Here is a 25,435-nt window from a genome sequence, read left to right as displayed (position 1 = left end):
CTTCCAGATTTAAATGTATTATTAAAAAAAAAAAAAAGCCCAAAGACTTTATCACAGATCAAATACATTTCTGGGGTCTTAGAAGACCCCCTTCATCAGGGTTTGAAGTTCGGAGTTCTTTATATGTCAGACTCCTAAAACTACACAATTAAAGTAGAACAAACTGCATTTTTTCTTTCATTTTGAAACGAGAGGGTTATAACCCCTGTCAGTTTTTTTTTTTTGCTGTTTGTGTCCCATTGAGGAGATTTCCTTCACTTCCTGTCCCCTAGCCAATACAGGAAGTAAGAGAAAATCAGTCCAAAGTGAGGGAATCCATCATTTTGGATTGCATTTATATATGGTGCTTTAATCTTAGAATTACAAACCAAGGAAATTCTTTGGCATAGATAAGCTGACAACCCAGATTGCACATACCCCATCCAATCATTTCTATATGTCCTATAACAATAAGATAGTCCTAGCATACCTTCCACTTCTCCTAAGTTTCAGTGATGTAAGAGTGGTGTTGTCCTGCTGATGTTATCTCTGCTTTATGTATTGCATGTGATTGCAGGACACCATCAGCAGGCAGGCCTATGATGCCCTGCACTCACAGTATGTCCTCAGCATCATTCGACCTGGAAGACTGAGGACATCTAATATTGTATATGATTGCAGGAAACCATCAGCAGGCAAGCCTATGATGCCCTGTACTCACAATATGCCCTCAGCATCATTCAAGCCAGAAGATTGAGGACATCTAGTATCGTATGTGATTGCAGGACACCATCAGCAGGCAAGTCTATGACGCCCTGCACTCACAGTATGTCCTCAGCATTATTCGACCCGGAAGACTGAGGACATCTAGTATCGTATGTGGTAGCAGGACACCATCAGCAGGCAAGCCTATGACACCCTGCACTCACAGTATGTCGTCAGCATCATTCGACCTGGAAGACTGAGGACATCTAATATTGTATATGATTGCAGGAAACCATCAGCAGGCAAGTCTATGACACCCTGCACTCACAGTATGTCCCCAGCATCATTCGACCTGAAAGACTGAGGACATCTAGTATTGTATGTGATTGCAGGACACCATCTGCAGGCAAGCCTATGACGCCCTGCACTCACAGTATGCCCTCAGCATCATTCAATCCAGAAGACTGAGGACATCTAGTATCATATGTGATTGCAGGACACCATCAGCAGGCAAGTCTATGACGCCCTGCACTGACAGTATGTCCTCAGTATCATTTGACCCAGAAGACTGAGGACATCTAGTATCGTATGTGATTGTAGGACACCATCAACGGACAAGCTGATGATGCCCTGCACTCACAGTATGTCCTCAGCATCATTTGACCCGGAAGACTGAGGACATCTAGTATGGTATGTGATTGCAGGACACCATCAGCAGGCAAGTCTATGACACCCTGCATTGACAGTATGTCCTCAGCATCATATGACCTGGAAGACTGAGGACATCTAATATTCTATATAATTGCAGGACACCATCAGCAGGCACGTCTATGACACCCTGCACTCACAGTATGTCCTCAGCATCATTTGACCTGGAAGACTGAGGACATCTAATATTGTATATGATTGCAGGACACCATCAACAGGCACGTCTATGACACCCTGCACTCACAGTATATCCTCAGCATCATTCGACCCGGAAGACTGAGGACATCTAGTTGTGAAAAGGAAATCCTGCATGGACCACAGTCAGAGCTGTTTTTTTTATTGTTTTAAACCCCTTCTGGGGTACTGATAGGCTTTAGTTTGTTTTTTTTTTTCGTTTCCCAAACTGGAATTCTACTCTAACCCTCCCTACCCGAACACCGGAATTTGGTGACTATTTTTCGAGGAGTTTGTTCATCTCCCTGTGTACATTACGCTTCATATCCTGCTACAGACAAAACAGCAAACAAGAACTTGGACAAGATTTGAATAAGGAAGCAAATAAAACAGTGGGGGCGGATTCCAATTCATCGGCATTGAAGAAACTGAACTGACATTTGTTGAGGTCATGGAAGTGAATGCTGCCACCACCCTAGATCCATCTTATCTAGACCCGGTGTGTGAGGGCGATTTATAGGACAACCAGGCCATAGACATAACAAGGCGATTGTACAATCTAAAGATCAGAAATCGGTTGTATGATACAATCAATGGGTGACGGAAACAAGAACAAAAAGAACAGTCGTCCATGGTGATGTGTGTATGTATGTGAGTGTATGTAAACTCCAGCAAATGTCTTTTATACGCCTCCTTTGGGTTTATTAGGTCAGTGTTATGGCATCCTGGGGCAGGGGCGGACTGACCATTTGGAAACTCGGGCACTGCCCGAGGGCCCGGGGTCAGTAGGGGGCCCCATGAGATGCCCCTGGTACCTGGTTTTCATAGGCTTTTTTGAGTTTGGGCAAGAACACAGGGGCCCCATGATCCCCTATTACCCGGGGGCCCCATGAGTTGTCAGTCCCCCCCTGCCCTGGTGTGTTGTCTGAGTTCAACTGGGGTGCTGCAGTCATGGAACCCAGTTTGCCCTGGATCAGCATCATAAGTTGCCATGGTGCAGGCGGAGGGCTGCCAGCACCATAGCAACCAATGATGCTCTAGAGCCAGGGTGCATGACCTCATTTTCTGCTGTGGTGATGGCTGCCAGCACACCTCCACCATGCCAATGCATGAGTTTAATCCAAGGCAGGCAGCATCCAGGGCCACCCCCAGCATTCAGGAGAAGGTGGAAGCCTGCCTTTGCCACCTACCACCCTCTGCTGTAGCGTAATGTTAGGTTGATGTGATGAGGGGTCATTTGAGGTGATGGAGGGCTCTCATATATAGAGGAAACTCTGAAGTAAAGGGGGGCTCTGATGGCATGTAGAGATTCTGATGTGATGGGAAGTTATGGGGGGGGGGCTCTGATGTAAAGGGGAGGGGTTCTGATGTGATGGGGGGTCTCTTTTGTATAGTATGAATCCAATAAAAACTGGGGACTCTGATATAATGGCGGGGCTCTGATGTGTTGGGGGACCTCAGGTGTGAAAGGAGGGCTCTGGTGTAATGGGGGAACTCAGATGTAAAAGGGAGGGGTTCTGATGTGATGGGGGACTCTTTTGTACAGTATGAATTGGATTTAAACCGGGGACTCTGATATATTGGGGGGGGGGGGGCTCTGATGTGATGGGGGACCTCAGGTGTGAAAGGAGAGCTCTGATGTAATGGGGGAGCTCTGATGTAAAGGGGAGGGGCTCTGATGTGACTGGGAGCTTTAGTGTGATGAGGGACCTTTGATGTAAAAAGGAGGGCCCTGATGTGATGGGGGGTCTTTTGTATAGTAGGAATGGGATTAAAAGGGGGGACTCTGACATATTGGAGGGGCTCTGATGTGATGGGGGACCTCAGGTGTGAAAGGAAAGCTCTGATGTAATGGAGGAACTTTGCAGTGATTGGGGAGCTCTGATGTAAAGGGGAGGGGCTCTGATGTGATGGGGGCCATCTTTTGTATAGTAGGATTGGGATTAACAGGGTGGACTCTGCTGTATTGAAGGGGCTCTGATGTGATGGGGGACATCAAGTGTGAGAGGAGGGCTCTGATGTAATGGAGGAGCTTTGGTGTGATGGGGGACCTCTGATGTGAAGGGAAGGGGCTCTGATGTGATGGGATAGGCTCTTTTGTATAGTAGGATTGGGAATAACAGGGGGGACTCTGCTGTATTGAAGGGGGTTTGATGTGATGGGGGACCTCAAGCATGAAAGGAGGGCTCTGATCTAATGTAGGAGCTTTGGTGTGATGGGGGACCCCTGATGTGATGGGGGGCTCTTTTGTATAGTAGGAATTGGATTAATGGGTGGGGATTCTGATGTAATGGAAGAGCTCTGATGTGATGGGGAGGTGCTCTGATGTTATGGGGGGCTCTTTTGTATAGTAGGAATCAGATTAACAGGGGGATTCTGATGTAATGAAGGAGTTCTGGTGTGATGGGAGACCTCTGATGTATGGGGGGTGTCTGATGTGATGTTGGGCCTCTCATGTATAGAGGGAGCTCTGATGACATGGAGAGATTCTGATGTGATGGGGGGGACTCTGATGTAAAGGGGGCTTTGATGTGATGGTGGGGCTCTTATGTATTGGAAGAGCTCTGAGGTGAGGAGGGACTCTGAAGTAAAGGGGGGCTCTGATGTCATGGAGAGATTCTGATGTGATGGGGGGACTCTGAAGTAAAGGGGGGCTCTGATGTCATGGAGAGATTCTGATGTGATGGGGGGACTCTGAAGTAAAGGGGGGCTTTGATATCATGGAGAGATTCTGATGTGATGGGGGGACTCTGATATAAAGGGGGCTTTGATGTGATGGTGGGGCTCTTATGTGTCGGAAGAGCTCTGAGGTGAGGGGGGACTCTGAAGTAAAGGGGGGCTCTGATGTCATGGAGAGATTCTGATGTGATGGGGGGACTCTGAAGTAAAGGGGGGCTCTGATGTCATGGAGAGATTCTGATGTGATGGGGGGACTCTGAAGTAAAGGGGGGCTCTGATGTCATGGAGAGATTCTGATGTGATGGGGGGACTCTGAAGTAAAGGGGGGCTCTGATGTCATGGAGAGATTCTGATGTGATGGGGGGGACTCTGAAGTAAAGGGGGGCTCTGATGTCATGGAGAGATTCTGATGTGATGGGGGGACTCTGAAGTAAAGGGGGGCTCTGATGTCATGGAGAGATTCTGATGTGATGGGGGGTGGGGCTGTGATGTGATGGGGGAGCTCAGATGTGAAAGGAGGGCTCTCAAGTAATGGGAGGAGCTTTGTTGTGATGGGGAATGTGATCTTCTCCCTGACGTCCTGTGACAGCTCTTTGGTCTTGCCCATGGTGGTGGTGAGGTTTGAATGGAAGAAAGAGATTCTGTGGACAGGTGTCTTGTATACACATAACGAGTTGTCATTAGGAGCTCCTTCTTACATTGACAGCACATAGCCAGTCTGTGGGAGCCAGAATTATTGTTGGTTTGTAGGGGATCAAACACTTATTTTACTCACTGAACTGCAACTCAATTTATAACATTTGTATCGTGTGTTTTTTCTGGATTCTTGGTTGATATTCTGTCTCTATCATTCAAAATACACCTGTGATCAAAATGATAGACCTTCATTTCTTTGTAAGTGGGCAAATGTACGAAATCTGCAGGGGATCAAATCATTATTTTCCCCTCTGTATCTGGGCACCACATCTAAGGATTGGTAAACTGCAAAGATATACATTTTTGTTCTTCGGTTTGGATTCATGAGGGGGCACTGATGAGGCTGCACTGAAAGGCAACAATGATGGGCACTGATAGGCAGCACTGTTGGGCACTGATAGTCAGCACTGATGGGCACTGATTGGCAGCACTGATGGGCACTGATTGGCAGCACTGATTGGCAGCACTGATAGGCACTGACTGGCAGTATTGATGGGCACTGATTGTCAGCACTGATGGACCCTGATTGGCTTTATTAGGCAGTATTGATGGGCACTGATTGTCAGCACTGATGGACCCTGATTGGCTTTATTAGGCAGTATTGATGGGCACTGATTGTCAGCACTGATGGACCCTGATTGGCTTTATTAGGCAGCACTGATGGACACTGTTAGTCAGCACTGATGGGCCCTGATTGGTTTTATTAGACAACACTGATGGACACATATTGGCAGCACTGATGGACCCTGATTGGCTTTATTAGGCAGCACTAATGGACACTGATTATCAGCACTGATAGACCCTGATTGGGTTTATTTGGCAGCACTGATGGAAACTAACAGCACTGATGGACCCTGATTGGCTTTATTAGGCAGCACTGAAGGACACTGATTGGTTTTATTAGGTAACACTGATGGGCACATATTAGCAGCACAGATGGACCCTGATTGGCTTTATTAGGCAGCACTAATGGACACTGATTATCAGCACTGATATACCCTGATTGGGTTTATTATGCAGCACTGATGGGCACAGATTGTCAACACTAATAAGCACTGACTGATAGTACTGCTGGACACTCATTGGCAGCACTAATGGACACTGCTTGGCTTTATTAGACAGCACTGATGGGCACTGTTGGGGCTGCACTGATAATCAGTGTAGATGTCTTCTTTCATACTATGACAGTTTGAGGAAAGTACTGACGGTAACCAGCAACTGTGTTTACATCAGGATCAACTGTGATTGGACACAACTGATCACATGGTAAAGGGATGCTGTGATTGGCCCTTTACTGTGACATGAGATCATCTATGTCCGAATCACAGAGAGCTCCAGTTGCACGCTGCAGTGAGCACAGTTCTGGGAGGACATCATATGATGCCCTCCCAGAACCGGACGACCGCTCTGTAGCCAGGGGCGGACTGACAATTTGGAGACTTGGGCACTGACCGAGGGCCCGGTGTCAGTAGGGGGCCCCATGAGATGCCCCTGGTATCTTTTTCATAGACTTTTTTGAGTGTGTGCAAGGACACAGGGGCCCCATGATCCCCTATTGCTCGGGGGCCCCATGAGTTGTCAGTCCACCCCTGTCTGTAGCTGTCATTCGGCTATAGCGTGGTCAGCAAGAGGTTAAAGAAAAGAAGCCCCACCCAGTAGTAGGAAAAAGAAAAAAGCTCTTCTGTCTGCTATCCTAGTCCTAGTGTCCTAGTATAAATGACACCCACAGAATCTTTCTTCCATTCACCTCTTTGATTTTCTATGCTAATCTTTTGTATTCAATTCTAATCGATTCTATTCTTTTCTATTTGTTTATTTTCTATTCTATTTGTTGTTCTGTTTTACTCTATTATTTTCTACTGTATTCTGTTCTATTCTTTTATTTTCAATTCCGTTCTTTTTTCCTCTATTCTTTTCTATCCTGTTCTATGCTTTTATTTTCTATTCTATTCTAATTAGTTTCTATTTTATTCTCTGTTCTATTTTATTCTATTCATGTTTTCAAATTCAAATTGGTTTTGGAATATGTTTTCAAATTTTGAATTTAGTTTTCAAATTCAAATTGATTAGAATTTTGGCCAAATTTAGTTTTGTTATTATCAGATTCATTTAATTATATATCACTTATTGGACCATATAATGGTATCAGTAGGAGGAATAGTGTCCCATCATTGGTGTCAGTGGCAGGAATAGTGCCCCATCATTGGTATCAGTGGGAGGAATAGTGCCCCATCATTGGTATCAGTGGGAGGAATAGTGCCCCATCATTGGTATCAGTGGGAGGAATAGCGTCCCATCATTGGTATCAGTGGGAGGAATAGTGCCCCATCATTGGTGTCAGTGGGAGGAATAGTGTCCCATCATTGGTGTCAGTGGGAGGAATAGTGCCCCATCATTGGTATCAGTGGGAGGAATAGTATCCCATCATTGGTATCAGTAGGAGGAATAGTGCCCCATCATTGGTATCAGTGGGAGGAATAGTGCCCCATCATTGGTATCAGTGGGAGGAATAGTGCCCCATCATTGGTGTCAGTGGGGGGAATAGCGCCCCATCATTGGTATCAGTGGGAGGAATAGTGCCCCATCATTGGTATCAGTGGGAGGAATGGTGTCCCATCATTGGTATCAGTGGGAGGAATAGTGCCCCATCATTGGTATCAGTGGGAGGAATAGCGTCCCATCATTGGTATCAGTGGGAGGAATAGTGCCCCATCATTGGTGTCAGTGGGAGGAATAGTGTCCCATCATTGGTGTCAGTGGGAGGAATAGTGCCCCATCATTGGTGTCAGTGGGGGGAATGGTGCCCCATCATTGGTATCAGTGGGAGGAATAGTGCCCCATCATTGGTATCAGTGGGAGGAATGGTGTCCCATCATTGGTATCAGTGGGAGGAATAGCGCCCCATCATTGGTATCAGTGGGAGGAATAGCGTCCCATCATTGGTATCAGTGGGAGGAATAGTGCCCCATCATTGGTGTCAGTGGGAGGAATAGTGTCCCATCATTGGTGCCAGTGGGAGGAATAGTGCCCCATCATTGGTGTCAGTGGGGGGAATAGTGCCCCATCATTGGTATCAGTGGGAGGAATAGCGCCCCATCATTGGTATCAGTGGGAGGAATAGCGTCCCATCATTGGTATCAGTGGGAGGAATAGCGCCCCATCATTGGTATCAGTGGGAGGAATAGCGTCCCATCATTGGTGTCAGTGGGAGGAATGGCGCCCCATCATTGGTGTCAGTGGGGGGAATGGCGCCCCATCATTGGTGTCAGTGGGGGGAATGGCGCCCCATCATTGGTATCAGTGGGAGGAATGGCGCCCCATCATTGGTATCAGTGGGAGGAATGGCGTCCCATCATTGGTATCAGTGGGAGGAATAGTGCCCCATCATTGGTGTCAGTGGGAGGAATAGTGCCCCATCATTGGTGTCAGTGGGGGGAATAGTGCCCCATCATTGGTATCAGTGGGAGGAGTAGTGCCCCATCATTGGTATCAGTGGGAGGAATAGTGTCCCATCATTGGTATCAGTGGGAGGAATAGTGTCCCATCATTGGTATCAGTGGGAGGAATAGTGCCCCATCATTGGTATCAGTGGGAGGAATAGTTCCCCATCATTGGTGTCAGTGGGAGGAATAGTGCCCCATCATTGGTGTCAGTGGCGGGAATAGTGCCCCATCATTGGTATCAGTGGGAGGAATAGTGCCCCATCATTGGTATCAGTGGGAGGAATAGTGCCCCATCATTGGTGTCAGTGGGGGGAATAGTGCCCCATCATTGGTATCAGTGGGAGGAATAGTGCCCCATCATTGGTATCAGTGGGAGGAATAGTGTCCCATCATTGGTATCAGTGGGAAGAATAGTGCCCCATCATTGGTATCAGTGGGAGGAATAGTGCCCCATCATTGGTATCAGTGGGAGGAATAGTGTCCCATCATTGGTATCAGTGGGAGGAATAGTGCCCCATCATTGGTATCAGTGGGAGGAATAGTGCCCATCATTGGTATCAGTGGGAGGAATAGTGTCCCATCATTGGTATCAGTGGGAGGAATAGTGTCCCATCATTGGTATCAGTGGAGGAATAGTGCCCATCATTGGTATCAGTGGGAGGAATAGTGCCCCATCATTGGTATCAGTGGGAGGAATAGTGCCCCATCATTGGTATCAGTGGGAGGAATAGTGTCCCATCATTGGTATCAGTGGGAGGAATAGTGCCCCATCATTGGTATCAGTGGGAGGAATAGTGCCCATCATTGGTATCAGTGGGAGGAATAGTGCCCCATCATTGGTATCAGTGGGAGGAATAGTGTCCCATCATTGGTATCAGTGGGAGGAATAGTGTCCCATCATTGGTATCAGTGGAGGAATAGTGCCCCATCATTGGTATCAGTGGGAGGAATAGTGCCCCATCATTGGTATCAGTGGGAGGAATAGTGCCCCATCATTGGTATCAGTGGGAGGAATAGTGTCCCATCATTGGTATCAGTGGAGGAATAGTGCCCCATCATTGGTATCAGTGGGAGGAATAGTGCCCCATCATTGGTATCAGTGGGAGGAATAGTGTCCCATCATTGGTATCAGTGGGAGGAATAGTGCCCATCATTGGTATCAGTGGGAGGAATAGTGCCCCATCATTGATATCAGTGGGAGGAATAGTGCCCCATCATTGGTATCAGTGGGAGGAATAGTGTCCCATCATTGGTGTGAGTGGGAGGAATAGTGCCCCATCATTGGTATCAGTGGGAGAAATAGTGCCCCATCATTGGTATCAGTGGGAGGAATAGTGCCCCATCATTGGTATCAGTGGGAGGAATAGTGCCCCATCATTGGTATCAGTGGGAGGAATAGTGTCCCATCATTGGTATCAGTGGGAGGAATAGTGCCCCATCATTGGTATCAGTGGGAGGAATAGTGCCCCATCATTGGTGTCAGTGGGGGGAATAGTGCCCCATCATTGGTATCAGTGGGAGGAATAGTGCCCCATCATTGGTATCAGTGGGAGGAATAGCGCCCCTTCATGGGTATCAGTGGGAGGAATAGTGTCCCATCATTGGTATCAGTGGGAGGAATAGTGCCCCATCATTGGTATCAGTGGGAGGAATAGCGCCCCATCATTGGTATCAGTGGGAGGAATAGCGTCCCATCATTGGTATCAGTGGGAGGAATAGTGCCCCATCATTGGTGTCAGTGGGAGGAATAGTGTCCCATCATTGGTGCCAGTGGGAGGAATAGTGCCCCATCATTGGTGTCAGTGGGGGGAATAGTGCCCCATCATTGGTATCAGTGGGAGGAATAGCGCCCCATCATTGGTATCAGTGGGAGGAATAGCGTCCCATCATTGGTATCAGTGGGAGGAATAGCGCCCCATCATTGGTATCAGTGGGAGGAATAGCGTCCCATCATTGGTGTCAGTGGGAGGAATGGCGCCCCATCATTGGTGTCAGTGGGGGGAATGGCGCCCCATCATTGGTGTCAGTGGGGGGAATGGCGCCCCATCATTGGTATCAGTGGGAGGAATGGCGCCCCATCATTGGTATCAGTGGGAGGAATGGCGTCCCATCATTGGTATCAGTGGGAGGAATAGTGCCCCATCATTGGTGTCAGTGGGAGGAATAGTGCCCCATCATTGGTGTCAGTGGGGGGAATAGTGCCCCATCATTGGTATCAGTGGGAGGAGTAGTGCCCCATCATTGGTATCAGTGGGAGGAATAGTGTCCCATCATTGGTATCAGTGGGAGGAATAGTGTCCCATCATTGGTATCAGTGGGAGGAATAGTGCCCCATCATTGGTATCAGTGGGAGGAATAGTTCCCCATCATTGGTGTCAGTGGGAGGAATAGTGCCCCATCATTGGTGTCAGTGGCGGGAATAGTGCCCCATCATTGGTATCAGTGGGAGGAATAGTGCCCCATCATTGGTATCAGTGGGAGGAATAGTGCCCCATCATTGGTGTCAGTGGGGGGAATAGTGCCCCATCATTGGTATCAGTGGGAGGAATAGTGCCCCATCATTGGTATCAGTGGGAGGAATAGTGTCCCATCATTGGTATCAGTGGGAAGAATAGTGCCCCATCATTGGTATCAGTGGGAGGAATAGTGCCCCATCATTGGTATCAGTGGGAGGAATAGTGTCCCATCATTGGTATCAGTGGGAGGAATAGTGCCCCATCATTGGTATCAGTGGGAGGAATAGTGCCCATCATTGGTATCAGTGGGAGGAATAGTGTCCCATCATTGGTATCAGTGGGAGGAATAGTGTCCCATCATTGGTATCAGTGGAGGAATAGTGCCCATCATTGGTATCAGTGGGAGGAATAGTGCCCCATCATTGGTATCAGTGGGAGGAATAGTGCCCCATCATTGGTATCAGTGGGAGGAATAGTGTCCCATCATTGGTATCAGTGGGAGGAATAGTGCCCCATCATTGGTATCAGTGGGAGGAATAGTGCCCATCATTGGTATCAGTGGGAGGAATAGTGCCCCATCATTGGTATCAGTGGGAGGAATAGTGTCCCATCATTGGTATCAGTGGGAGGAATAGTGTCCCATCATTGGTATCAGTGGAGGAATAGTGCCCCATCATTGGTATCAGTGGGAGGAATAGTGCCCCATCATTGGTATCAGTGGGAGGAATAGTGCCCCATCATTGGTATCAGTGGGAGGAATAGTGTCCCATCATTGGTATCAGTGGAGGAATAGTGCCCCATCATTGGTATCAGTGGGAGGAATAGTGCCCCATCATTGGTATCAGTGGGAGGAATAGTGTCCCATCATTGGTATCAGTGGGAGGAATAGTGCCCATCATTGGTATCAGTGGGAGGAATAGTGCCCCATCATTGATATCAGTGGGAGGAATAGTGCCCCATCATTGGTATCAGTGGGAGGAATAGTGTCCCATCATTGGTGTGAGTGGGAGGAATAGTGCCCCATCATTGGTATCAGTGGGAGAAATAGTGCCCCATCATTGGTATCAGTGGGAGGAATAGTGCCCCATCATTGGTATCAGTGGGAGGAATAGTGCCCCATCATTGGTATCAGTGGGAGGAATAGTGTCCCATCATTGGTATCAGTGGGAGGAATAGTGCCCCATCATTGGTATCAGTGGGAGGAATAGTGCCCCATCATTGGTGTCAGTGGGGGGAATAGTGCCCCATCATTGGTATCAGTGGGAGGAATAGTGCCCCATCATTGGTATCAGTGGGAGGAATAGCGCCCCTTCATGGGTATCAGTGGGAGGAATAGTGTCCCATCATTGGTATCAGTGGGAGGAATAGTGCCCCATCATTGGTATCAGTGGGAGGAATAGTGCCCCATCATTGGTGTCAGTGGGGGGAATAGTGCCCCATCATTGGTATCAGTGGTAGGAATAGTGTCTCATCATTGGTATCAGTGGGAGGAATAGTGTCCCATCATTGGTATCAGTGGGAGGAATAGTGCCCCATCATTGGTATCAGTGGGAGGAATAGTGCCCCATCATTGGTGTCAGTGGGGGGAATAGTGCCCCATCATTGGTATCAGTGGGAGGAATAGTGTCCCATCATTGGTATCAGTGGGAGGAATAGTGTCCCATCATTGGTATCAGTGGGAGGAATAGCGCCCCATCATTGGTATCAGTGGGAGGAATAGCGTCCCATCATTGGTGTCAGTGGGAGGAATAGTGCCCCATCATTGGTGTCAGTGGAATAGTGCCCCATCATTGGTATCAGTGGGAGGAATAGTGCTCCATCATTGGTATCAGTGGGAGGAATAGTGCCCCATCATTGGTATCAGTGGGAGGAATAGTGCCCCATCATTGGTATCAGTGGGAGGAATAGTGCCCCATCATTGGTATCAGTGGGAGGAATAGTGCCCCATCATTGGTATCAGTGGGAGGAATAGTGTCCCATCATTGGTATCAGTGGGAGGAATAGTGCCCCATCATTGGTATCAGTGGGAGGAATAGTGCCCCATCATTGGTATCAGTGGGAGGAATAGTGCTCCATCATTGGTATCAGTGGGAGGAATAGTGCCCCATCATTGGTATCAGTGGGAGGAATAGTGCTCCATCATTGGTATCAGTGGGAGGAATAGTGTCCCATCATTGGTATCAGTGGGAGGAATAGTGTCCCATCATTGGTATCAGTGGGAGGAATAGTGCTCCATCATTGGTATCAGTGGGAGGAATAGTGTCCCATCATTGGTATCAGTGGGAAATTGTGCCCCATCATTGGTATCAGTGGGAGGAATAGTGCCCCATCATTGGTATCAGTGGGAGGAATAGTGCTCCATCATTGGTATCAGTGGGAGGAATAGTGCCCCATCATTGGTATCAGTGGGAGGAATAGTGCTCCATCATTGGTATCAGTGGGAGGAATAGTGCCCCATCATTGGTATCAGTGGGAGGAATAGTGCCCCATCATTGGTATCAGTGTGAGGAATAGTGCTCCATCATTGGTATCAGTGGGAGGAATAGTGCCCCGTCATTGGTATCAGTGGGAGGAATAGCGTCCCGTCATTGGTATCAGTGGGAGGAATAGTGCCCCATCATTGGTATCAGTGGGAGGAATAGTGCCCCATCATTGGTATCAGTGGGAGGAATAGTGCCCCATCATTGGTATCAGTGGGAGGAATAGTGCCCCATCGTTGGTGTCAGATGAAGGAATAGTGCCCTATCATTGGTATCAGATGAAGGAATAGTGCCCCATCATTGGTATCAGTGGGAGGAATAGTGCTCCATCATTGGTATCAGTGGGAGGAATAGTGTCCCATCATTGGTATCAGTGGGAGGAATAGTGTCCCATCATTGGTATCAGTGGGAGGAATAGTGCTCCATCATTGGTATCAGTGGGAGGAATAGTGCTCCATCATTGGTATCAGTGGGAGGAATAGTGTCCCATCATTGGTATCAGTGGGAGGAATAGTGTCCCATCATTGGTATCAGTGGGAGGAATAGTGTCCCATCATTGGTATCAGTGGGAGGAATAGTGTCCCATCATTGGTATCAGTGGGAAATTGTGCCCCATCATTGGTATCAGTGGGAGGAATAGTGCCCCATCATTGGTATCAGTGGGAGGAATAGTGCCCCATCATTGGTATCAGTGGGAGGAATAGTGCTCCATCATTGGTATCAGTGGGAGGAATAGTGCTCCATCATTGGTATCAGTGGGAGGAATAGTGCTCCATCATTGGTATCAGTGGGAGGAATAGTGCCCCGTCATTGGTATCAGTGGGAGGAATAGTGCCCCGTCATTGGTATCAGTGGGAGGAATAGTGCCCCATCGTTGGTGTCAGATGAAGGAATAGTGCCCCATCATTGGTATCAGATGAAGGAATAGTGCCCCATCATTGGTGTCAGTGGGAGGAATAGTGTCCCATCATTGGTATACCACTCAGTAAATAGTTTGTATACAAAGTTTGCGGTTGAACATTCTGTAGGTTCGGATGTTCGACCACGAACTGAACAGGGGGGGGGGGGGGGTGTCCGGTCCATCACTACATAACAAGAAGAGGGAACAAAGCACTAGCTACAAAGCGGTCACCCATCAGAATTCATATTGCTGAAGTCAGACAAAGGCGTTGAAAAATCGCAATATAGGACTTACTGTATTCCTGGAGGAGCAGGACCAGACAAGGACTGATATCAGGAGGAGCAGCAATGACTGGAAACCCATGCTGAGCTCTCAGTGATCGGCAGCACTGTGTTAGGATGGGATGGAGGGAAGTGTTGGCCCTGTGCAGCACTTTGAATAGGAAGCTGTGGGCACCCATCCAGGGATGAGATGATGGCAGTGATGGGATCGGGTTTCATCTTCCTGACCTCCCTCTCTAGTCTTATGCTGGCCATACATCGATTGAAATTCCGCCCCATCGGCAGGGACCAAACAAATTTCAATCCATGTATGGCAGGATGGTTGTACAGAATGCTGATCAATAGATGTATCGACCAACTTCTATACAACCATCCTATTGCAACTTCTTTTCTTGATCAGCACTGCTGGCTACAGCCAGCAGCACTGATCAGTGTATTCTGACAGCGGGGAAGTCTTCCAGCAAAAAAAGCCTCAGCAGGGATGAATCCCCCATACACATCGAATGTGCGGATAGGGGGAGCCGAGTTATTTGTTGGGTGAACGGAAAAAAAAAATAACTCATATATGGGCTGCTTTACTATGCCACCTGTGTACCAAGCATGCCAGGACCCCATGGAAAACAAAGGCCTCATTCACACCTATGCAAGTGCATGTGTACATTCATTTGCATTTTACATGCCGGGCAACCCATTCATTTCAATAGTCTGTTCAATGCATGAAAATCGCACAATCAAAGCGCATGACCCTTTACTTATACCAATGGCTTAAATAGGAGTACATTGTATTTCAAAAAATGACCTCCCCTTTTACTTTTCTCTCCGTCTCCCTCTCTCTCTCCCTACCTTTTATCCTTTTCTGCTCACTTCTCTCTCTCCCTCCCTCTCTCTCTCTCCTTTCCTCTCCTCTATCTCCCCCCCCCCTCTCTCTCTCTCTCCCCTCCCCCTCTCTTCTCTCTCCCCTCTCTCTCTTCCCTCCCCCTCTCTTCCCTCTCCCCATCTATCTCTTCCTCTTTCTCTCTCTCTCTTCCTCTTTCTCTCTCCTCCCCACCTTCCTCCCTCTTTCCTTCCCTATCCCTTTCTCTCCTCCTCCCCCTCTCTCTTACCCCACTCCCCTTCTCTCTCTTCTCCTCCCCCCTCTCCCCCTCCCTCTTCCCCCACTCCCCCTCTCTTTCTCCTCCACCCCTCTCTCTTCCCTCCATTCCCCCTCTCTTCCTTTCACTCTCTCCCCCCCCCTCTCTCTCTCTACTTCCCCCTCTCTTATCCCCCTCACCTCCTCCCCTCTCTCTCTTCCCCCTCTCACCCTCTCTTTTCCCCCTCTCCTCCTCCCCTCTTTCTTCCTCCACTCACCCTCTCTTCCCCTTCTCCCCTCTCTCTTCCCCTTCTCCCCTCTCTCTTCCCCTTCTCCCCTTTCTCTTCCCCTTCTCTCCTTTCTCTTCCCCCCTCCCCTTTCTCTTCCCCATCTCCCCTTCTCTCTCTCTCTCCTCCTCCCCTCTCTCTATTCCCCCTCTCCCCCTCTCTTTTCCCCCTCTCTCTCCTCCTCCCTTCTCCCCATCTCTCTCTCTTCCTCCCCCCTCTTTCTTCCCCCTCTCCCCTTCTCTCTCTCCTCCTCCCCTCTCTCTCTTCCCCCTCTAACCCTCCCTTTCCACCCTCTCCTCCTCCCCTCTTTCTTCCTCCACTCACCCTCTCTCCTCTCCCCTTTCTCTCTCCTCCTTCCCCCTCTCTTCCCCCTCTCCCCTTCTCTCTCCCCCCTCTTCCCTGTCTCGTCCCCCTCTCTTTCTCCTCCTCTCCCCTCTCTCCCCCCCCTCTCTCTCCTCCCCCCCGCCCCCTCTCTCTTCTCTCTCCCTCTGTCCCCTCCCCTCTATTCTATCCCTCTGCCCCTCCCCCTCTCTCTCACTCCTCCCTCTCTCTCCTCCCTCTCTCTCCCTCCTTCTTCTCTCCCGCATTTGCCCCTCCCTCTATCTACTCTCCCCCTACCCCTTTCCCCTCTCTCCCCTCAATCTTCTCTCCCTCGCTGCCCTCTCCTTCTGAGTGAAACGCATTGGCGTTTGCATCTTGGATGGAGTGGTCATTAAGATGAAGATTGGTATAGGCGGATCTTGAATAATAATGTTCATTGAAAGAGTAAAATGTGCACATAAAATTACTTATGCGTTTCGTCAATGAGTTTTAGCCATGGCCATTGCCGAAATGCGTAAGCCATTGTATGTGCACATTTTATTCGTTCAATAAAGTTTATTACTCGGGAAGTCAAGTGCCGGCTATACCAATTTTCATCATTCAGTTGCATCTGTGCTGGGAAGACAAACAGTGTCAGAGCACCGACATTCCACCTCCATGGGGATTATTTCTGGGCGCACCAAATAATTGTTCACAGATCCCATTTATGGTTCACTTTTGTCTCTGGGACTTGGATGTCAAGATCTAGTATACATCTCTTCTAGCTAGCTAAGAAAATCAATCCCCCCCCAAGGGTTTACCTATTCTTTCACTGATCTGGACCCTCAAAGATTCATTGCTTGAGCAATGATGGACTATAAAATGCTTGGCCACATATGTGTATTCATTTTAGAAATTTGATCCTTCAGGTGGTCACATAACTTTCTGTTATAAAATACAGGCATACCTTGGTTTATGAATTTAATTTGTTCTGCGGGACTTTTCGTAAAATTCTTAAACCGATACGTTTCCATAGGAATGCATTGAAAACCAATTAATCCATTCCGGAGGTCATAAAAAGGTAAAAGAAAGCCTTTTGTCTGTTCAAAACTCTTTATAAAGTGCACTATGAAGGCATAAATACTGTACAGGAACATGAATAAAAATGAATTCATAAATGCATTCAAAACCAATTAATCCATTCCGGAGGTCAGAAAAAAGTAAAGCAAAGTTTTATCTGTTCAAAACGTTTATAAAGTGCACTTTGAAGGCATAAATACTGTACAGGGACATGATTAAAAAAAAAATAATAAATGCATTCAAAACCAATTAATCCGTTTCGGAGGTCAGAAAAAAGTTAAAAAAAGTTTTATCTGTTCAAAACATTTTATAAACTGCACTTTAAAGGCTTAAAGGGACATGATTAAAAAAAAATGTAAATGCATTGAAAACCAATTAATCCGTTCCAGAAGTCAGAAAAAAGTTTTAAAAAAAAGTCTTTTATCTGTTCAAAACTTTTTATAAAGTGCACTTTAAAGGCATAAATACTGTACAGGGACAAGATTAAAAATTAATTCGTAAATGCACTGAAAACCAATTAATCTGTTGTGGATGTCAGAAAAAAGTAAAAAAAGTCTTTTATCTGTTTAAAACTCTTTATAAAATCCACTTTAAAGGCATAAATACTGTACAGGGACATGATTAAAAAAAAGAATAAATGCATTCAAAACCAATTAATCCGTTTCGGAGGTCAGAAAAAAGTAAAAAAAAGCTTTATCTGTTCAAAACTCTTTATAAAATCCACTCTAAAGGCATAAATACTGTACAGGGACATGATTAAAAATGAATTTGTAAATGCATTGAAAACCAATTAATCTGTTCCGAAGGTCAGAAAAAAGTTAAAAAAAAGTTTTATCTGTTCAAAACATTTTATAAAGTGCACTTTAAAGGCATAAAGGGACATGATTAAAAAAAATTGTAAATGCATTGAAAACCAATTAATCCGTTCCAGAGGTCAGAAAAAAGTAAAAAAAAAAAGTCTTTTATCTGTTCAAAACTTTTTATAAAGTGTACTTTAGAGGCATAAATATTGTACAGGGACATGATTAAAAATTAATTCGTAAATGCATTGAAAACCAATTAATCCATTGTGGAGGTCAGAAAAAAGTCAAAAAAAGTTTTATCTGTTCAAAACTTTTTATAAAGTGCACTTTAAAGGCATAAATACTGTACAGGGACACGATTAAAAAAAAATCGTAAGTGCATTGAAAACCAATTAATCCGTTCGTATTGCGAAAAAAAAAATCGTAAACCGAGGCATTATTTTCAATGGATTTTCATTCGCAAACAGAAAATTATGGTAACCGAGGCGTTTGTAAACCGAGGTACACCTGTATATCCAATTAAAAAAAGTAAAAAAAATCTGATTTCTTCATATTTATGGGCCAAAATGGTTTCTGCTGCATGCCTTTGGTAAAAAAAAAATCAAATAAATGTATATGAACTGGTTTGTGTGAAAGTTATAGCGTCTACAAACGATGGTAGATATACTAGAATTTACACCAATATAGATGCAATACTAGTAATGGCGGTGATCAGCCACTTATAATGTGACTGTAATAGTGTGGCGGACAATCTGGCACTAACAGACACTGGCTAGGAGGTACACTAACTGACAATGACATTGTCACACTAATACAGTGGTCAGTGATAATAGTGTACGCCGTACTGATGACACTGGCTGGGTGACAGGAGTGATCTGGAGCAGGGGCGGACTGACAACTCATGGGGCCCCCGGGCAATAGGGGATCATGGGGCCCCTTTGTCCTTGCCCAAACTCAAAAAAGCCTATGGAAAAGATACCAGGGGCATCTCATGGGGCCCCCTACTGACCTCGGGCAGTTCCCGAGTTTCCAAATGGTCACTCCGCCCCTGATCTGGAGGAAATCAAGGGGTTAACTGTGTGCCTAACAAGTGAAATGTGTGCTGCTTTTACTCACAGATCTGGCTGCTTTTTCTCCCTGAACTCAGGGAGAAAAAACAGCCAGATCACTGTTTCAGGTTCATGCTGCTGCTGACATTTTTGGGGTTTTTGGTGATTTTTCTTGCCTAAGCTCCTGAACTCCCCTCAATAAAAAGTTGAGGTGTCCATGCACACGTAGGCTTTTAGAAGAGTTTAGGAGCAGAAGTGTTTGGAGGCAGTCAAAGCTCTTGCATCTGAACGCAGAAGAATCACATTTTGGGAGAGGAGTTTGAGAGTTTATTCATTTCAATGGCCGGAATAAATTAAAATTTTGGCCAATGGAATAAACTCCCAAACGCCAAACCCATCTAAATGTGTCTAAACGCGCTGGTAATAAAAGTGGCTTAGGTAAGTTTTTTACACACCAGTGTGCATGAACCCTTATGCAATCTAGAATAGATTAGAAAAGACTAAAATACTTTACAAAAAATTGGGAGTTGCGCGATGGTGACGCGAGTAGTGATCACCAAAGGCACTGTGAACATTTTGCTGAAATAGAGATTTCCAATGTGATCACGCAACTCTTCATATAGCCCACATACCATCAGAAACACACATGGACTGCGCATTATGGATCGTAACGTTAGAATTATTTTTGAATCCGTTGGAATTATTTTCGATTTTATTGGAATTGTTTTCGAATCTGTTGGAATTATTTACAAATCTGTTAGAATTGTTTTAGAATCCAATTGAATTATTTTCAAATCTGTTAGAATTGTTTATGAATCTGTTAGAATTGTTTTCGAATCTGTTAGAATTGTTTATGAATCTGTTAGAATTGTTTATGAATCTGTTAGAATTGTTTATGAATCTGTTAGAATTGTGTTCGAATCTGTTAGAATTGTTTTCGAATCCGTTAGAATTGTTTATGAATCCATTAGAAATGTTTTCGAATCCGTTTGAATTATTTTCGAATCTGTTAGAATTGTTTATGGATCTGTTAGAATTTTTTTCAAATCTGTTACAATTGTTTATGAATCTGTTAGAATTGTTTATGAATCCATTAGAATTGTTTTTGAATCTATTAGAATTATTTTCGAATCTGTTAGAAATGTTTTCGAATCCGTTTGAATTATTTTCGAATCTGTTAGAATTGTTTATGAATCAGTTAGAATTTTTTTCGAATCTGTTAGAATTGTTTATGAATCCGTTAGAATTGTTTTCGAATCCGTTAGAATTGTTTTCGAATCCGTTAGAATTGTTTATGAATCCATTAGAAATGTTTTCGAATCCGTTTGAATTATTTTCGAATCTGTTAGAATTGTTTATGGATCTGTTAGAATTTTTTTCAAATCTGTTACAATTGTTTATGAATCTGTTAGAATTGTTTATGAATCCATTAGAATTGTTTTTGAATCTATTAGAATTATTTTCGAATCTGTTAGAAATGTTTTCGAATCCGTTTGAATTATTTTCGAATCTGTTAGAATTGTTTATGGATCTGTTAGAATTTTTTTCAAATCTGTTAGAATTGTTTATGAATCCGTTAGAATTGTTTTCGAATCCGTTAGAATTGTTTTCGAATCTATTAGAATTGTTTATGAATCTGTTAGAATTGTTTATGAATCTGTTAGAATTGTTTATGAATCTGTTAGAATTATTTTCGAATCCGTTAGAATTGTTTATGAATCTGTTAGAATTGTTTTCGAATCTGTTAGAATTGTTTATGAATCTGTTAGAATTGTTTATGAATCTGTTAGAATTATTTTCGAATCCGTTAGAATTGTTTATGAATCTGTTAGAATTGTTTTCGAATCTGTTAGAATTGTTTATGAATCTGTTAGAATTGTTTATGAATCTGTTAGAATTGTTTTCAAATCCGTTAGAATTGTTTATGAATCTGTTAGAATTGTTTATGAATCTGTTAGAATTGTTTTCGAATCCGTTAGAATTGTTTATGAATCTGTTAGAATTGTTTTCGAATCTGTTAGAATTGTTTATGAATCTGTTAGAATTGTTTATGAATCCGTTAGAATTGTTTTCGAATCCGTTAGAATTGTTTATGAATCTGTTAGAATTGTTTTCGAATCTGTTAGAATTATTTTCGAATCTGTTAGAAATGTTTTCGAATCCGTTTTAATTATTTTTGAATCTGTTAGAATTGTTTTTGAATCTGTTAGAATTGTTTATGAATCTGTTAGAATTGTGTTCGAATCGGTTAAAATTGTTTTTGAATCTGTTAAAATTGTTTTCGAATCTGTTAGAATTGTTTATGAATCCATTAGTATTGTTTTCGAATCCATTAGAATTGTTTATGAATCCATTAGAATTGTTTTCGAATCCCTTAGAATTGTTTATGAATCTGTTAGAATTGTTTATGAATCCAATAGAATTGTTTTCGAATCTGTTAGAATTGTTTATGAATCCGTTAGAAATGTTTTCGAATCCGTTTGAATTATTTTTGAATCCGTTAGAATTGTTTATGAATCTGTTTGAATTATTTTCAAATCCGTTTGAATTATTTTCGAATCTGTTAGAATTGTTTATGAATCTGTTAGAATTGTTTTCGAATCCGTTGGAATTATTTTAGAATCTGTTAGTATTGTTTTCAAATCCGTTTGAATTATTTTCAAATCTGTTAGGATTGTTTATGAATCCGTTAGAATTGTTTTCGAATCTGTTAGAATTGTTTTTGAATCTGCTGGAATTATTTTTGAAACCGTTGGAACTGTTTTAGAATGCGCTGGAATTATCTTCAAATCCGTTGGAATTATTTTTGAAATCCATTCGAAATTTCTAATTCGGTCAAATTCGAATAAACAAAACGAATTCCAAAAAACGAGTTTAACTTATCGAACGAAATAAAATGAGTCAACTAACAAATCGAAAAAAAACCCTTTTTTTTTATTTTGCACAACTATGGGTTATGACAGCCTTGTGGGCGTTTTGATGATGAGAGCCGGAAGCACATGTGCAGATACTTGCAGGGCACTGATAGATCACAGCGATTCTGGATTGAGACATAGAAATGACTTCTCTATCCTTTGCCATGAAGACAGCTTGGTGAAATGCATTAAGGAGGAGAAGACCTGAGTTGGGACTATGCTGTTGCTCAGCTGTACTCTTTGACATATGAGTAAGGACCTTTTCAGGTAAGACAACACGGTGTGGCTTCTCTTTATTACAATTTCTGGATGGCACAGTTGTCGCACAGTTGTCGCACAGTTGTCACACAGTTGTCGCACAGTTGTCTCACAGTTGTCGCACAGTCATTTCCAGAAAGCTTTAGCTCCATTCCCAGGTGAAATTCCTTCTGACACAGACGTAGTTCTTGTGTTGCAATCAAGTCATCTGGCATGGACCTTCTTTGTTGTTAGGTCATTACGGTGTCCTCTAAAACCACTAGTGCTTCGTGTTCAGTCCAAGTTCCCCCCCCCCCCTACTTCCCAACAACATCACTTCCTCTTGCATGAGCTTCATGAACCAGTCAACCAAGTTCATTAGCATTTGAATAAGGGAAGCCTAGCTTCTAAACAAAACACAGAAACCAAAATGCATCATGCCATTTATTTATGCTATAAAAAAATCACTAAAATAGCCATCGCAACACTGTGGCATGTGGGCATTTTTTTTTTGCTTCTATCTATCTGCAAGGAAGCAGAAACCCCTGTAGTATATTAATGTTCATTTCCTAAGAATGCTGTACATACAAACTACTTACAATAAAAGACGTATAGAGCATTACCAATAGACAACACAAACATGCACATGCTATGTAACCTTTGTAGCAAATGAGCATTGATAATGGTCTGCATGTGATAGGGATACACTGAAAAGTTCGGTGAGAGTTTGTAGTACCCATAACAAACAGGACTGCAGGTGGTTTCAAGCAAATGCAGGAAAGCAGGTTCTCCCGTAGTGTGGATTTAGAGTCATCTCCAGGTGAAGTCCCTTCTTGGTTCCCGTGAAGTCCCCTCTTGCACAGACCTTCCTTGGTGTTATGGTCCACCCTCCCCCCATTGTCTCTCTCCTGTTCTTATCCTTGTTCCTTCCATTTGCCTATCATTGAGGAACCTCTAATTGGGTGCAACCATATTTTTCTCATGAAAGTTGAAATGAAATATTTTTTATCTCTTTGGATAGAGTGGTTTCATTGCTGTCTGTGCTTGGTTAGGATGATGCGCCCTCTCTATTTGTCCTGTTTATTGTTGTCACCGAATAACCAAACAGGAAGAGAAAACTTCCAATGGGGGGGCCCTAGTTAAGGTGGCAACCATGGATTTCCTCAATTTGGAGACATTTCCTCCCACTACCTGTTTTGGCTATGAGGCAGGAAATGAAGATAAATCTCCCCAAATTGCCTACACAGGTGACCGCTATCTGGCAGGCTTGCACATGTGAGTTGGGATCCCAGGCCACTCCTCACTTCTTACTATGAACAAAGAGCATCCAGGCTACTGGTGGCTGCTGTGTTCAGTTATAATCTGAAGTCCTCTACCTCCCATATACCCCCACAGTGGTGATCTCCTGGTGCTGATGGGGTTAATATGAGTGGCTGCACCTGAGACAGGCACTCATCAAGGCACGTATCACCGACTATGCCTGCCCTTCTCTATTCGTAGAAGCGGTACTATCGGTTCCTGCAATGAAAAGTGCTCTATAAATGGAGGACGGGTGGATGAATGAAAGGTCTACCTCCTCCGATCAAAGAAGCCAAACTATCAGCTCCCACAATGAAAAGTGCTCTATAAATGGAGGATGGGTGGAAGAAGGAAAGGTCTACCTCCTCCGATCAAAAAAGCTAAAATATCAGCTCCCACAATGAAAAGTGCTCTATAAAAGGAGGATGGGTGGATGAACGAAAGGTCCGCCTAATCCAACCAAAGAGGCCAAAATATCAGCTCCCACAATGAAAAGTGCTCTATAAATGGAGGACGGGTGGATGAATGAAAGGTCTACCTCCTCCCCGATCAAAGAAGCCAAAATATCAACTCACACAATGAAAAGTGCTCTATAAATGGAGGACGGGTGGATGAATAAAGGTCTGCCTCCTCCAATCAAAAAAGCCAAACTCCTCCGATCAAAGAAGCCAAACTATCAGCTCCCACAATGATAAGTGCTCTATAAATGGAGGACAGGTGGATGAATGAAAGGTCTACCTCCTCAAATCAAAGAAACCAAACTCCTCTGATCAAAGAAGCAAAACTATCAGCTCCCACAATGAAAAGTGCTCTATAAATGGAGGATGGGTGGATGAACGAAAGGTCTACCTCCTCCGATCAAAGAAGCCAAAATATCAGGTTCCACAATGAAAAGTGCTCTATAAATGGAGGACGGGTGGATGAATGAAAGGTCTGCCTCCTCCAATCAAAGAAGCCAAAATATTAGCTCCCATAATGAAAAGTGCTCTATAAATGGAGGACAGGTGGATGAATGAAAGGTCTACCTCCTCCAATCAAAGAAGTCAAAATATCGGCTCCCACAATGAAATGTGCTCTATAAATGGAGAACGGGTGGATGAATGAAAGGTCTGCCTAATCCAATCAAAGAAGCCAAAATATCAGCTCCCATAATGAAAAGTGCTCTATAAATGAAGAATGGGTGGATGAATGAAAGGTCTGCCTAATCCAATCAAAGAAGCCAAAATATCAGCTCCCATAATGAAAAGTGCTCTATAAATGAAGAATGGGTGGATGAATGAAAGGTCTGCCTAATCCAATCAAAGAAGCCAAAATATCAGCTCCCATAATGAAAAGTGCTCTATAAATGAAGAATGGGTGGATGAATGAAAGGTCTGCCTAATCCAATCAAAGAAGCCAAAATATCAGCTCCCATAATGAAAAGTGCTTCATAAATGGAGGACAGGTGGATGAATGAAAGGTCTACCTCCACCAATCAAAGAAGCTAAAATATCAGCTCCTACAATAAGTGCTCAATAATTGGAGGATGAGTGGATGAACGAAAGGTCTGCCTCCTCCATGCCCAGAAGTCATGTTATTGGCTTCCACAAAATGCTCTCCATGAATGAAGAACGGGTGGATGAATGAAAAGGGCGGAATAGTGGACACTTGACAAGCACTTGTCACAGTTGCAGTCACTAATATTAGGAGGATGGAACTCGCTCCTGTACCGCTAAGGGGCACCTGTCCTAACGGCTAGTCCATCCCAGAAGAGAGGACAGGACGAAGCTGTGGGGTAGGCTTCACTCCATTCATAAATGTCCTACAGGAATGGGAGGAGCATAAATCGATATTTTTAAAATTGGATTGGCTAAAATTATGAAATGGTGTTCATGGACTGCATAGAGAATTTTGT

At 44.4% G+C, this 25,435-nt stretch overlaps 2 protein-coding genes across 2 annotated transcripts in view; both read right to left on the bottom strand.

Annotated features, from left to right (window-relative positions):
* The window catches only part of LOC149443313 (adhesion G protein-coupled receptor F3-like), an 84,664-nt gene extending 62,186 nt beyond the window's left edge, over positions 1–22,478 (bottom strand). The window contains exon 1 of the mRNA XM_089655700.1: positions 22,377–22,478. Coding sequence (XP_089511826.1) covers positions 22,377–22,478 — 102 coding nt within the window. The remainder of the gene's footprint in view (positions 1–22,376) is intronic.
* A 129-nt stretch (positions 22,479–22,607) lies between these two features.
* The window catches only part of LOC149443312 (adhesion G protein-coupled receptor F1-like), a 47,738-nt gene continuing 44,910 nt past the window's right edge, over positions 22,608–25,435 (bottom strand). The window contains exon 10 of the mRNA XM_089655699.1: positions 22,608–22,649. Within this exon, the coding sequence (XP_089511825.1) occupies positions 22,608–22,649 (42 nt within the window). The remainder of the gene's footprint in view (positions 22,650–25,435) is intronic.

The sequence above is a fragment of the Staurois parvus genome, unplaced genomic scaffold (genome assembly GCF_062004578.1).
Source record: "Staurois parvus isolate SC_StPar_1 unplaced genomic scaffold, SC_StPar_1.0 ptg000860l, whole genome shotgun sequence".
Taxonomy (NCBI): domain Eukaryota; kingdom Metazoa; phylum Chordata; class Amphibia; order Anura; family Ranidae; genus Staurois; species Staurois parvus.
Note: the sequence above shows the minus strand (reverse complement) of the source record. Positions and strands in the feature narration are given on the sequence as shown.